This window comes from Merops nubicus, unplaced genomic scaffold (assembly GCF_000691845.1).
Source record: "Merops nubicus isolate BGI_N331 unplaced genomic scaffold, ASM69184v1 scaffold6762, whole genome shotgun sequence".
Classification (NCBI taxonomy): Eukaryota; Metazoa; Chordata; class Aves; order Coraciiformes; family Meropidae; genus Merops; species Merops nubicus.
In genome coordinates this window covers 20,072-35,591 of record NW_008595523.1, presented here as the reverse complement: position 1 = coordinate 35,591, position 15,520 = coordinate 20,072, and the positions used below count along the sequence as shown (strand labels likewise).

The 15,520-nt window shown below is 39.0% G+C and overlaps 1 protein-coding gene across 1 annotated transcript in view; it reads left to right on the top strand.

Moving 5' to 3' along the window:
- Positions 1-495: 495 nt before the first annotated feature.
- Positions 496-15,520, top strand: part of MYO9B (myosin IXB) — a 33,621-nt gene continuing 18,596 nt past the window's right edge. Inside the window, 11 exon segments of the mRNA XM_008936066.1 lie at positions 496-1,332; positions 8,442-8,536; positions 10,175-10,237; positions 10,361-10,460; positions 10,609-10,709; positions 10,951-11,080; positions 11,544-11,633; positions 11,868-11,984; positions 12,385-12,519; positions 14,466-14,587; positions 15,158-15,299. Of these exon segments, the coding sequence (XP_008934314.1) occupies positions 496-1,332; positions 8,442-8,536; positions 10,175-10,237; positions 10,361-10,460; positions 10,609-10,709; positions 10,951-11,080; positions 11,544-11,633; positions 11,868-11,984; positions 12,385-12,519; positions 14,466-14,587; positions 15,158-15,299 (1,932 nt within the window).

The window sequence follows — 15,520 nt, the reverse complement described above, 5'->3', positions numbered from 1 at the left end:
CTGATTCTATGTCAGGCTGCTTGTGCAGCCTGAAGGGAAGGTTTCTGTGGGAGGACAAATAAATGTTTGTGAAGCAATACAGTGAAACAGGTCAGGGAAATTACCTGGGTTAAAACTAACCTGGGGCAACAGGGAAGTTTTAATTTGGACATTTATCCCAGTTCAGTTTGCTTTGTGGCTGTGTGAATGTTTGTGCTGCTGTAACAGGGGGAAGGGATGGCATGGGACTAGAAGAAATGAGGAGAGGATAGATGTTGTGGCAGCTCTCCATGCCATAGGACAGGCTAAGCAGACTGAAATAATGCAGTTTAGGCACATCAGTGGTACTTTAATAACTTGCCAATTTAATAGCTTAATTCTCATCCTCCAGGAAATATTCCCTTGCCCTAGTACCTCTTGTACACAATTTTTTTAACACCTGACTCTTTTTTCTTTTCTAGATGATGGGCACTGCATACTAAGCAAGGGTGAAGACTGAAGCCCATTTGGGACAGAATGAGTTTAAAAGATGCTGACAGTGCAGTTTGCCAGGCAAAGGCAGCCTATAATCTTCATATTTACCCTCAACTCTCAACAGAAAGTGCTCCCTGCTGCAAAGTAACAGCAACCAAGGACAGCACCTCATCAGATGTCATCAAGGATGTGATTAATATCTTAAACTTGGATGTCTCAAAGCATTATGTGCTTGTGGAAGTGAAAGAATCGGGTGGTGAAGAATGGGTACTTGATATAAATGATTCTCCAGTTCATAGGGTTTTACTTTGGCCTCGTCGTGCTCAGGATGAGCATCCACAACAGGATGGGTACTACTTTCTTTTGCAAGAAAGGAACACTGATGGGACCATCAAATACGTCCAGATGCAGCTGCTTTCCAAGGAGACGGATGCTCGGCGGTTGGTTGAAAGGGGTTTTCTCCCCTGGCATCAGGAGGACTTTGATGACTTGTGCAATCTCCCCAACCTAACTGAGACAACTCTCCTAGAGAATCTCAAATGCCGCTTCCTAAAACACAAAATTTACACTTATGCAGGAAGCATTCTGATTGCCATTAATCCCTTCAAGTTCCTGCCCATTTATAATCCCAAGTATGTCAAGATGTATGAGAATCATCAGCTTGGGAAGCTGGAGCCCCATATTTTTGCCATTGCTGATGTGGCTTATCACACAATGCTTAAAAAACATGTTAATCAGTGCATAGTTATATCAGGTGAAAGTGGGTCTGGGAAAACCCAAAGCACAAACTTCTTAATCCACTGCCTCACAGCACTGAGCCAGAAAGGGTACGCGAGTGGTGTGGAGAGAACTATTCTAGGAGCTGGACCAGTTCTGGAGGTAAATTTATGCTAAAATTGCCTTCTGTTAAAGCTATTTCTTGAAAACTTCAAATAACTGCTGTTGAATACTGTTTTTGAGAATCACCTACTTGGTTTAGGCTTTAAATATCACTGGGCTGCAGTGGCATTTGGCAGTGTTGCTGGACTGCTTCTAATTGATTTTCCTTAATTCATCCTTCCGTTCAGTTGACTTCCTGTTGCTTTTAAATTTGACTTAACTTTTCACCACTAAATGCTAATATTCTGGGACAGAGGTTACCTGTGGTTTTTATCATAAAATCTTGATAGCATTTGAATCAAATCGTAAGTAAATGTTTTTATGAAAACATTCTTCCACTGAAACAGTAAATGCTCAGTGCACTTGAGCCTTTGTGTGTCAGCATGGCCTGCAGCATTTTTGTGAATTCACTTTTTGAGGGGAGTTATTTCCTTTTGAAATTGTTTTGCAGAGAGCAACATTGTGAGTTGGGGAGAAAGTGTGAGTCAGTGTTGGGTTTTAATTGCTACAACATTTCTAACAGAAAGCAAAACTAAATAGGTGAGGAGGAGGGGGCATGGCTTGCCCTGCATCAGGTAACTGATCTTTTAGACCTCAGTGTCTCCTTTTCACTCTCCCATTTGGAAGGAAAAGCTTCTGTGGATGTAATGATCACCTGCAACAAAATTTCAAGAGCGAGGAGGTTGAATGTGGCCACTGTAAATTTTTAGGTTTAAATATTCTCAAATGTAAAAACACCTGATGAAAAAAAATTAAAGCTTTTACTGTGTGGAAAAGCAATGAAGTTAAAATTTGAAATGTGTTGTATTTATATATGTGATTTGAAAGGTTTTCTGTAAAGAATGAGAAATATGTGTGAGGGTTTTTTTGCCTTGCTTTCTGCTGCTTGAAAGAAGAAGTAAAATTGTTTGAGGTTTGTTGGTTGCTGGAGTTCAAGCTTGCAGTTCTAAACAGAAAACAGGAAGAGGTGACTGTGGAAAGAGCTGTTTGATCAGCTGATCTCCCTGCCTGTGACAAAATTAACTGTTTCAGATCCCAGGCTGCCGGATGTGATACAGCAGTGCCAGAGCAGGCAGAGGTGGAAGATCTTCATCCACTGCATGCAAAATGCACATATCCCTAGATTCAGAATGAAAATCAGTAACTGCTGGAGTCAGGGGTAGATCCTGGGTAGGTCTGGGAGTGCTCCTGAAGGGACAGTTGTGATTTTCTATGGTGAGATTGGTTGTCATAAGTACTGCAGCTTCTTCAGGGCTTCCACTGAGCCTTTAGTAATGTATTCCATGAGAAAATAGTCTTGCTAGAAATGTGATGACCAACTGAAAGCTTAGCTTGCAAACTTGCCAGACAAATTTTGACATGGCTGTTGGAGTATGTAATGTGTAAAATATGAGACTCTTTTCTGAAGTTCTCAGAGAAACTTCTCGTTCTACTTCTTTGAGGGTATTTGTCAGTCATGAACCACCAACCAAGTCAAGTCTTGGTCTCAGAGTGGGATGTCCAGAAAGCTCACTGTGCTTTGTGGAAGTCAAACTGATGATAAGCTCTTCTGTTAAGAGCTGGTCACTTCTAAATCCAACCGTGGTGACTCATTTGGGTTTTTACTTAAGGGAACTGAAGTGGTTTTAAGGGATTTTTTCTTAAATGGATGTTTCAGGGGACTTTTTGCATGAACAGTTTTGTAGTGTGCCTCAACTATTTGAGAGTGTTTTGTTCAATTTTTAAGTTTTATTTTGAGTCCTCGTGAAAGGTGAGAAGGTAGCTTGGACTGAAGTCTGTTGCCCTGGCTCTTTTTTGTGTAGAATTTGGTTGCGTTTTCACTCAGAACTTCCGCTTTTCAGTGACCTCTAATTTTCCTGACACCTAAGTAACATGTGTCTGCTTATAGGCTGACCTTTTGTAAAAGTTCAAGGAGTTAAAGCAAGCATTCTATCACAGAGGTGAACAGTGCTAGTGTGTTATGCACGTGGATTTATAACTTTATCATTGCCTATGTAACAAACTTGGAAACTTATTTCTTACCAAATCCCATTTCTGTGTTGGCTGACTAATCTCTGTTCAAATCTGTAAGGAATTTGAAGGTAAACTATTGTTAATATTTTGGCTTCTTATTTTAGAATTTCCAGACTTCAGCTCCGTTGAAGAATGGAGTTGGAGTTGTACCACAGAAGGAGATTTGACTTTAAACATTGCTTGATGTTGCCTTCTCAGACATCTGAGGAGTGAAGTCCGTGGTGCTGAGACAGCGTGGTTAAAAACTAAATGCAGGACTGGCACAACTGCTGTCACATGCACTAGTGAGAGGAAAGCTGGTCATGGGTTAGTCTCTGATCCTCAGATTCTTCCTGCTCAATCTCAGGACCAGTCTGAGCTGTTTCTAAGATTCCCTGTTGAGGATCTAGTAAGCAGAGGTAACTTGCATGGCTTGCAGCTGTCTAGAGAAAGAATCTGAAAAGCTGGCTGCCTCCATGGGACAGGGATGCTTCAGCACAGCCAAAGCTGTGGTTTGTGATGGGTTTTAGTGGTTCCTGAGATATACAGAGTTACTTTGAGATACATGTTTAATTGTTTCACCAGGCTGCCATAGATCATCTCTAGTGAGGCGCAGTTTCTTTAAAACTGGTGGGAAGATAAAGACAGGCTCTGTTTTAAGATACTTCTGACTTTTTTATCCTTTCCTAAATTTAGTGATTAAAGTATAGTTCTCTGACTTGGAGTTTTGCCTTTTTCTATGGACTGTTAAGCTCAGTTTGCAAACGGCTCAAGTCCTAAGAAAGAATTTACATTTGGGAACTATTGTTTGGTCGACTTTGGAATAATGAATCAAACCTTTGTTTCTCTTACAGAGCCTCAAACAACATAATGAAACCTTTCCATGCAACTTAAGAAGCTTCCAAGAAATGTGTATTTTCCTTTCATCAGGGAAAATTGTCTTAAAAGACATATTTCAGATAGAAAATGCAGCGTGTGCAATCTCAGAATTGAAACTTATTTTGGAGACATAGAGTTAACTTACCAGATTCTTCAAGCCAACTAATTTAGTAAAGTGGCAGAAAATTGAGTGAGGGGGTGGAAGCATATGGCAGGGGACATAGTAAGGGGGAATTGGAGCTTCCTCTTCTGACAGCAGAGCTGCCCTTAGCTTGCTGTCTGTTGTCAGACCATAACCCTTAGTGCCTGGGGTTTATTACAGAAGTTACTTTCTTAGGGTGCTGAAAGTCCATTTTCCTCTGAAATGGAAGCTGAGGAGAGGCAGGACAGACAGACATGCTGGGGTGGTTGTAATTTTGCATGTATTATTTTGAAAAGCATCCTTTATTTCCATTTGGATGTGTTCTTGATTTCTTAATGGCACTGAACTGCTATTTGGAAAGAATTAAGGCCCAAATAAAATGGGAATTCCAACAGGAAGCATTCATTAAGTGGTCTTCTAAAGGAGGCAGTTGTAAATATGAATTAATATTGACAGCACAATCAGATGGGTGGGAGGATGAGATTCTCTGCAACTCAGCATGTTAAAAGGCTTGTTAAGGGCCATTGAAGAAAGTAAATTCTTATGCTTTGCCATTCTGTGGTAATCAGTAAAACAATTTGCTGTTAGCTCTGTTTTCTTTACTGCAGTCCTGTTGCCCCTGTGGTTTTGATAGAAGATGGACTTAAGCTGAGTCGTGCTTCAACTCTGGTTTTCAGTTGTTTGCCATAAAAGTCTGCATATATATTTAGTGGGTGTAGTCTGTTCTACTTCAGGGAAAGTAGTTGTTTTGAGGGTATTATCTGCATGTGTTTGTTTTAAGAATCATAATCAGAGGAGGAGGAATGGAACTTCCTTTTTCCATTTGGTTGGATGTTACTGGGTTTTTTTTTTTTGTAGAAATGTGCTGCATGGTTTTCCCTGCTGCACACATCTCTTGGGGAGAAATCACCTTGTCCTGTATAGAGTCTTATCACGTGGATTGCTGAGACTTCCCCAGGACATTGTACCATAAAATTACCCTGAACTCTGGGATTTCTGCCTTGAGTGGATATTTTGCATCATGTTTGTGAAGGCCACCACTAAACTGAGTCCAACCCTGAAGCCAGCATTTCCTCTTCCAGGGTGTGTGACTTGTCTTCGTGTCACTGGGCACGTTAAAGGATTGGTCCATGCAGTGCTGGTGGATTACAGGGGTTTACACAGAAACTCTGAGAGTTTTTTCAGATTTTAGCAATTGCTATGAAAGAGTTAAGTGAGATTTTTACTTGTGTTCCTGAACATGTGCACAGTTTGGGGGTTTCTTTTTACAGTAAATAAAAGAGAATTTGGCACTTTCCCAATACTTTTAAAGCTGTCTCTGTTACAGTAGCAAGCTCCAGTTTATGCCTCTTGCATTCCAAGGTAAGAGGATGGGTTGGATGACTTCCTGACTCCTGGAACAGGCCATCCCAACTCTGGTTCCTGCTGACCTTGCTCTGTTATTTTTGATTCACTCTCTTTTTATGTAGCTGGTGTTCTGCATTGATGAGTTTTTTTGTTTCATGTCTCCTCATGGAATCACAAGGGAAAACAGTAAATGGGTTTGGTTATAGAAATTTTAGCTGAAATTGTCTATTGTCCCCTTACATTTTCTGAAGTTATTTTGTAAAGGTGTAGGTGGCTCTTTCTAAAGGCAAACCAGAAAGATATTTTGAATTTGAGCTATGTATAGTCCCTGCCTAGAATTATCTGTGAAAGATGCTTTCCATGCAGAGCAATGGCCAGGTAATATGGGAGCTTGATTCTTATCTGTAATTTTTTTTTTTTTTGTATTATAAAGCTACAGTTGGTAGAAGATATCTAACTGCTAAATGCCAAAATATTTAACATTTCAAATTTTTGAACCTTTCTGATTTCAGGCAGGAGTGTCCCTTCTTATACAGCTAACTTGTCCAAGTATGGGGAAGGACATGGTAGCAGCAGCCAGAGTTCAAAGTTAAATGTTACAAAACAACAATAAAATTCCTCACCCAAAATGTTAAACGACTGGGAAAGTTCTTTAGAAAAGTTGTAGATGTCAAAGGCTCTTATGAGAAAACCATTCAGTACATGAAAACTTTCCTAAAAACTGATAATATTAGATCAGCTTTTAAGAATCTGCTGTGTGCTTTGACTAAATACCAGACACATGAGATCATAAGAGCCTTTAGTTTTAAACTGTATTCATTGCTTACATGGGTAATCACTAAGAAAAGGTTTTCAGGAAGCCCGGGCTATGGGATTTCTTATACTCTATATTGCCAAAATATTTATTATTTAAAAAATAACGTGGCAAATTTTGCTACACTGCATTTTGGCTTCTTGACTATAACTAGTGAATGGATAGTGAACTGGTGGTTTAAGTCAGAAAACTTCATAAGAAGTCTTTTTTTTTGGAATCAGTTTGCAGTTCCATTGTTCTGCAGCCCAGCAGAGTTCACTACAACAGATCTTTTAATACTCTGTGGGAAGTTGGATGTTCCTCAGCTGAGCCACTGGCAGTGGGAGAGGAATAGAGGTCTGGATTTAGGAAGAAGACAATTTGCTGTGCTGGTGTTACTGGACTTCCACTTTTGGTTTAGTGGTGCTTGGTGACTGTACGGAGCTGATTTGGATTTTATGCAAATATTTATACGCATGCAAAATACACTCAAAAAAATAATCCTGGGCAATAATTTGTTCTATAATAGCTGCAAAATACTCTGGTCAATGCTTTGTTTATTAAAAATCAGAGTGGAGATGCTGTTTGCATTGTATCACCTGCAGCATGATCTCTAGAAATGAACTCAGCACTGGTCATCTGTAAGCACTGCTGGACACAAATCCTCTCTCAGCCCCTTGGCTTGTCTGAAGCTACAGCTGAATCACCTCAGGGGTTCTCACCCTGCACAGGAAGAGCTCCTGCAGCTTATTCCTTGGGTCAGAAAGAAGTTCTCTGAAGAACTCTGAGTGTTCTCCCAGTTTCTAAGAGGTTTCTGGGATTCTCTGAGCACCAGGCAGCTGGCAGGAGACACATGAAGTTTGGAAGTAGTGATGCAAAGGGAAGGCTTTCACTTTGCAGACCCTATGACTGTCTTGAGGCGAGTGCTCCTGGGGTGCACTGTCCATGGGCAGTGCTGTGTCTGCAGTTCAGCTGGGTGCTGGGTGCAGTACAGGCACCCATCCCTCGCTCTCAGGATGTGTGTGTGTGTGTGGAGGAAGAGGGTGGCAGTTCTGTGAAGTCATTCCACAAATTTCTATATTAGGGGAGGCGGATTTCCTAATGGAGCCCTTAATTGCTTGGAGCTCTAAGAGGAAATATCTGTGGCAGGAATTGCTGGTGATAGTCTACTGGACTTCTAGATGTAATAAGTTATTTTTATAGTTCTTCCGTGTAGCTCATGGAGAGGATATTTTGTGTTACATGTGTAGTAGCAACTGTCAGCTCATGGTACAGCCAGAAGTATTAAAGATGCACAGTTGGGGTTTGTGCCATACCTTGTTTTTCCTCTTTCCTTAACACCTCATAATGAAACTACATTTTTTGGTGTTGTGTAGCAGCATTAGCTGGCCAGTGAGTATGACGTGGTTCTGTAAACCAAAGTTTCTCTGTTAGTCTTTTTCCAGCTTTTGCAGTACATAGCTTTGAAAATTCATGCGCTGACTTCATCAACGAGATCGTGATGTTCTGTTCTCACAAAGAAAAACTGTGTTTATTGTGAAATTTTTGAGTGGGAGCAATACAGTAGGGAATAGGATGTAGTCTGTGGCTTTCTGATGGAAGAGGCAATTCCGTGGCAATTGTGCTGTCATCTTCCTGTTGAAAATCCTCTCTGAGGTCTTACTTGTTAATGATTGAGGCTGATTTGGGTTTACCTTTCCTGGACTCTTAAAAATAGCTAAACGTATTCTCCCTTAGTCCTGCAAATATTATTGCATGGGACAAATAATAAAACATATAACTGTGAGGAACATTGGAGGCTTCCTAAAATGCTTTTTTGGTACCTGTGTGCTGCTGTTTCCCTAGTACACTTTCATACTGCAAGGTAACAGGAGTCTGAACGATGACCAGAAGAGCTTGGAAAGCTTGGTGTTAGCATACTTTAATTGAAAATTAACTGATTTTCCTTTATTACAGGCATTTGGAAATGCAAAAACAGCACATAACAATAACTCCAGTCGTTTTGGGAAGTTTATTCAAGTCAACTATTTAGAGAACGGTATTGTCCGGGGGTAAGTGCAGTGTGGGGATCTTCTGGGGTTCAGCTCTCTGCCTGGAGGGATTGGTGAAGAGTATTTTATATAAAATGCCACGTTACTGAGGCTCTTCTCAGGTGAGAAGAGCTTTTGCCTGTGGAATTTTCAGGACTCTCAGCCTTTTGGATTGTGATGCATGATATCCTTACCTTGCTGTACAACCATTCCAGGTTAAGAGTTTGACTGCTGCTGCATCTTTAACTTTGGGCTGAATGAAGTTTTTTTCATAACACCCACTGTCCATTTTGCAATTAAAAACAGAAGACCCAAATTTTTAAGAGGAGTTGGAGAGAAGTGAAATAGATTTGAGGAAGCCATTTTAAAGAAACAGTTTCAACACCAGCTGCAGAGATAAAGAAGACTCTAAAATTATAATTTTACTTAATTATTAACTCGTATAATGAGCTAATTGTCTTTCAGATAAAGCAAAAGATTTCAAGCATGGAACATTCAATACCATTGATTTTTGTAATATATGGTAGTCACAGCTGAGTCTTAGAATTCTGTTTTTCACCCTGTAGTAGATGCTATAATGTTATATTGCTGTAGTCCCTGAATATTAGTCAAAGATTATAATTCTCTTCTCTAGTAGTGGGCACTTTCACTGCAAGTGAAGAATTTAATCCGTTTTTTACGATGATGTTAGTGATTTGTGTGCAGATACTTGTGTATTTACTTATCTAACATCATGCCATAAAATAATTTCTTTTAGGTGTTTCTTTGTAAAATACATCTTCAATTTTTAATATTTGCATCTGGAAGATCCACAGCAGTATGTCACAGGCATTGTCAGGATGTGCCTGTGCTAGTTCAGGTTCAGTGCCATAACACCTGGTGTTGGTTGTGGAGTTCTGCCTGAACCTGATGTGTGCTGTGGAGTGTCACCACTGTCACTGACTTTTGTTACAGGCTTTCCTCTTCATGTTTGTAGTTTACAAACTGGCATTAACATAAATGAGTAGAAATTCTGTGCCACGTTTGCTGAGTATTGTTCTGATGAATTGGTGTCTTTTCAGATGAAGTCTTACTAGCTCAAGACATTGGTACAATTTGAATAGGTTTGTTTTGTCTTCAGCATGAGAAAAAGCTGCTCAAACTTTGGCCCATGTGTCAAGGAGTTTAGATTATCATTTAGGAGATTACTTTGTCAAGCTATAAGGGATTTTCTGTCTGTCTGACTTCCATTTTAGGCTGACATATGTCACAGAAATCTAGCAGAGTTGTTAGCTCGAGACAGTTACCCAGTATATTTTTGGGGTCTTGTAGTCTTTGCATTCCTTGTCAGATAACTGTTAACCTCAGGGTAGATAACACGATAGCACTCTGCATATCTTGTTTCTGCATATAGGTTTTTTCTCAGCACTTTTCTAGCTTGGTCTGCCTTTTTCCAGTTATGTCTACTAAACCCAAGAAGACAGATGTTTCTTAGGCCTTTCTCCTTGTTACAGTATAACACATACTGAAAATTTTCTTTTAGAATTCAGATAGTCACAAGGATGTTCTCTTTTATATTTCAGTGCAGATTTAATTATCTGAATTCTCCAGGCAGTTGCTGTCTACTTTGCAAGGTCTCTTCTTTTGCCCTCATGCTTTTTTCATTTTTTGTCTCTTCAGGGCTGTTGTTGAAAAATACCTGCTTGAAAAATCTCGTCTCGTTTCTCAAGAAAAAGATGAAAGGTAAGAGATAAATACAGTTTGCTAACACAATTATAATCAGTGCAAGAGGTTAAGAACATCTAAAATACAGAGTAAAAGAAATCCATTATGTTTTAGTGAAAGAGAAATGTATTTGCTTTGTAGGAACTACCATGTCTTTTATTACTTGCTACTTGGAGTCAATGAGGAAGAGCGTAAAGAATTTCACCTCAAGCAACCTGAAGACTATTTCTACCTCAACCAGGTAATCAGTGACAGGGATTTACCAATGCATTGGTAAGTGTTGTCTGTCTGTTGTGTTAAAGATGAAGGAAAGCAGAACAGATCATCCTTGTTTTCTCGTGACATTTGGGCTTTGTCCTTTGCCTTTAGTTATGAATCTCTCTTCACAGCATAACTTGAAAATTGAAGATGGAGAAGATCTCCGGCATGACTTTGAAAGATTAAAACAAGCCATGGAGATGGTTGGCTTCCTTTCAGCAACAAAAAAACAGTGAGTAGAATCCTTTAAGCTTTTGTTATTGATAGCTAGTTAATGTTCCTGAATTGCAGTAAAGGGTGTATGTATTTATGTATGTATAATATTTAGGATCACATTTAATCCAGTGGGAAGCAAGGAGACCTGAGTATTTGAGGGTTTACAGATAAATCCTTGAAGTAGAAATAAGTCTTTTCATCTCTGTATAATGAACTCGTAAGAAAAATTCTTATAAGATTCAATTTTTCTTCCTTAGGATTTTTTCAGTACTTTCAGCTATTCTTTATTTGGGCAACGTTACGTACAAGAAGAAAGCGACAGGTCGTGATGAAGGGTTGGAAGTAGGACCTCCTGAAGTGTTGGACATTCTTTCCCAGCTTTTGAAAGTAGAGTATATCTCTTCAGCTCTAACATTTGATACACCTTTTTGTCGTGCTCTGCCTCAGCATTTCATCTTCTTGCCTATATTTAGACCTAGTTTATGATAATTCCACAACATTTGTCTTCTGGGAAGGAAAATTAATTAAATGGGTGAAATGGTTTGGGATAAGGATGGAATATAGCCCATAGCATGGGGAATTAAAATTTGTTTACTTGCTAATCAGAGCTGAGCAGGAATAAATTTAGTGGAGAGTTGGCCTTTGCCATTATAAGGAAACATCTGAAAGAATCAAAGCTGAGAATCATGTAAAGAAGTTGAATTTGGAAAGCTGTTGAGAAATGATAAAAATGTAGCTGCTGCCAAAGAGCTTGGTGCTTCTCTGAGAAAATTGTGTCCACTGTTGCTATCAGATTCCTTGCTGGGGAATTTGAGGGTGACACTAACTCTTGTTCTTGCTTGTTTTGAAGGTCAAACGAGAAATCCTAGTAGAAGTGCTAACCAAAAGAAAAACTGTGACTGCTAATGATAAGCTTATTTTGCCATATAGTCTCAATGAGGTGAGTAAAAGAACACTAGTAGAATGATTTTAATTGAAATATGCCTTTTTTTTTTGACAAAAAAAGCTAGTATGGTGTACTTTCACATTTAGTGAGGGATATTTGGGAAGTTAGAAGTCAGCATTGAAGGAAAATTTTGATTTTTCTCTGCTAGGTTTGTAACCTGTGAGTGACATTGGTCTGAGATAGAAATGCTTTTTTTAAACAAAGTTCTGACAGTTGTTTCATCTGTAGGCAATAACAGCTCGTGATTCAATGGCAAAGTCCTTGTACAGTGCTCTGTTTGACTGGATTGTTCTGCGAATTAATCATGCACTCCTTAATAAGAAGGACATGGAGGAGTCTGTTACAGTAAGTTTCTCACAAAAACAAGTCTTCATGGAGAGTTGTGTATTTAGAGCTAACAGACAATAGCTGTAGATGACATAAAAAGATGGGATAAATGTTGATTCTTCCAAAGCCTGTGGTAAATTTCTTGGGTAATATTAATCATCTGTGTTTTTACAATAGACATGGAGGGCTTTCAAAGCCATGGAGTTGTGATGCTGAGGGTTTAGTGGTGACCTGGCAGTGCTGGGTTGATGGTTGGACTCAATGATGTTAAAGGTCTCTTCCAACCCAAACAATTCTAGAATTCTATGACTGTTAAACACTCAAAAGCTATGAGCATGTGCACTTTGTAATGGTTACCTGTTGTGGCTAAGCCACTGTATGACAGATTGCTTAACTGGATTTCCATGTCTTCTTTTAGTGTTTATCCATTGGTGTACTTGATATTTTTGGATTTGAAGACTTCGAAACCAACAGTTTTGAACAGTTCTGTATAAATTATGCAAATGAGCAGCTTCAGTATTATTTCAATCAACACATTTTCAAATTGGAACAGGTAAGAACTCAAGAGTTGTTGAAAGTGCTCATATTATGTGAATTTAGCCACTATTCTGCAAAATCCCATGGCATAGTTTTTATGACTGCTTGAAGATATTTCCAAAAGTCTTATTTTTTAATTTCTTGGTTTAGTATTGCTTGTTATTGTTCAGAAGTTGTAGCTTTACTGTCTGTAGTGATCTACATATGCTCATGATAGCAGGGTCTTTCTTCAGAGGGCTAGCACTGGGTTTCTGCTTGACTGCCAGAAACTGAAAAGACATTCAGGCCATCCCAGGTAGAATTCAGATGAAACTTTGAAGTCTGAGACAGAAAATCTGTAGGTGAGGTGTTTGTTTCAGGCTTTTTTTGTTTTGTTGTTGTTTTGTTTTAATGATAGGTGAGGTGTTCGTTTCGGGGTTTTGTTTTAACGATTGGGAAACAGTTTCTCTTGTTTTTGTCAGTCTGTAAATATTTAATAAACAATCCTTCTTACTTCTTCCACCTGACTGCATTTAGGGGATACAACTATGTTGACATTGGCAGTAGTTCTGAAATCCTGGCATTACTGGTGTGTGTTGATTTACTTGTTTGCAGGTGGTATCGTCTCACAGAGCGCTTTGGGCGCTGCAAGAGCCAACACATCCTCTTTCTAGACTGAGGTTTGGGGGGGGGTTTTGCTCTAGACTTGGACTTTTTCTGGTTTATGCTAAAGCATTCTTGGATCAGTCTGCTGAAAAGTCATTCTGTAGTATATGGTATTTTGTCAACAACATGCAGATGACTTTAAACAAGTATTTTTAAAGAGAAGAAAATCACCAAACATACAAACTGTGTATGTAAACATAATGTTGAGGTCCCTGTCTTGTAACTCATGACAGAGGTGGCCATCCCTGCTAACTAGCATAAATACTTACATTGTTTTCTTTTTTTCTACTGCCATTTTTCGAAATAAGCTTAATCCTTGAATGACCCATTTCCTGTATCTCCTGCAGCATGAGGGCCCTCAGGGGGGATCTCTATATCTTTTTAAAGAAAGGCTTTTTTGTCTGTGGAAAATGGCATTTCAGCTCTGATGTGGCGTGCACACTGAGCAGTCTGTCGTTAGGGAGACTGAGTTCTACCTTGTTAAAAATAATCCATTTCTTATCATCATATAGAAGTGCTCTTTGTCTTTTGTTAAACATAAAACTTAACTTAATTTTCTGTGATTTTTTTTTTTTTTACACTAGTACTGTATAATTAGTGTTGTTTTTATTTTCTGTAGGCATTTACAGCATTAAGAGAAACTGATCTTTTTGTTACATATCCAAATAGGAAGCTTATTGTGTCAAGCATTTGATGTGTTGTCATTTCAGGAGAAAAGCTTCTCATTCTCTTGTCAGAGAGCTCCAAATTTTCTGAACCTAAATGATATATATTGCTTCCATAGGGAAGTTATGATATAATTGTGTAGGGCTTAACTACACAATAAATATTGTAGGCCTGTTTTGAAATGTCTGTTATTTTGTCTGACAGTGCAATTTGGAGATTCTGGAACTTGGTATTAACTATTTGTCACTTCAAATAATAAAAAAACTATGGAAGAGAAAAATAGACTTAAATGCCTCTAATATATGTCTACCTAGGGTTTTAATGTAATGATGTAGATGAAATATCTAACTCCAGGTTTGTAGAGTGGTGATTGCTGGGAAGGCACAAGAAAACATTCTTTTTGCTGCTTTGGTTTTTAAATAGTTTTACCCCAAGCATCTGCTGAGTGACTTGCCTAGGTGGACCTTTGATCTGACCCAATATGCTGCTGTTCTGGTCTTATTTATAAATGTTCCTTATTTTTGTTTTGCTGCCTGCACTAACAAACTCAACTTGCCATAGCTGTTCAAGGATGTCTTTGAAGCACTTAGACCACAGGACATTAAAGGTCAGGGCACTGTACTGATGAGGGAATTTTCTTGAGCTACACAGGAGGAATATAAGAGTGAAGGGATCACTTGGCACAATATTGACTATACTGATAATGTGGCCTGCATTCACTTAATCAGCAAGAAGCCCACTGGCCTCTTCTATCTTCTGGATGAAGAAAGCAAGTAAGCAACAAATGTATTCTGAAAAAAAGTGTGGCAGGGAGGAGGGAAGGTCTGTGAAATGGAACAGAAATACAGTGCTTTAAAGAGGAGAGGAATGTTGTGGGAAGCAAAGGGGCATCTTATGACTATGCTCTACACTCTGCTTCTAGTGACTCCAGTATGGAGGTGATATAAATGGATGCTAAAATTGACCTTGGGCTTAAGCCAACTTAGAAACTTTGACTTTTGCATTTTACTGTGGAATTACAATTAAAATAAAATGCATGTATGTAAGTCTTTGGAACATAAAGTAGCAAAAATGGTAAACAGTTTAAACGTGACTGAAGTGGGAGGAAGCATTGATGTACACTTAACCTCAGAATACTCTGCTGTGTTTGATTTTGGTCCAGAAATTACACCCACCTTTAAAACTCAAAGCAGGTTTATAAGTCTCAGCTAAAGTGTAGTGATCTTGGCCGATACAGTACATTCCACAAGGCTCACTAGGTGTTTGTCATTCTGTCATCTAGCACCTCAATAAATGTACCTGGATTTGAAAAATAGCTGACCTCTTCTGTTTTGTGTTCCTAGTTTTCCGCATGCCACCAACCAAACGCTACTTGCAAAGTTCAAACAGCAGCATGAGGAGAACAAGTTTTTTGTGGGAACGCCGGTGATGGAGCCTGCTTTCATTATTCGACACTTTGCTGGGAAAGTGAAATACCAGATAAAAGTAGGTGTTGGATCTGATGGTCACCAAAAAAAATATCCTTTACCTTTCTGATAGTTTTTGTTATGGTGTGGAAAATTTGCTGGGAATGGGCTGGATCCAGATGTGTCCTCAGATGTATTCGGATTATTCTTTCTTGGTGGTGGTGTAGACTGGAAGATGAAGCTCACGATAGTGAGAATTATTGAGAACAATGAATTATTCCAAATAGTGATTAATATCTT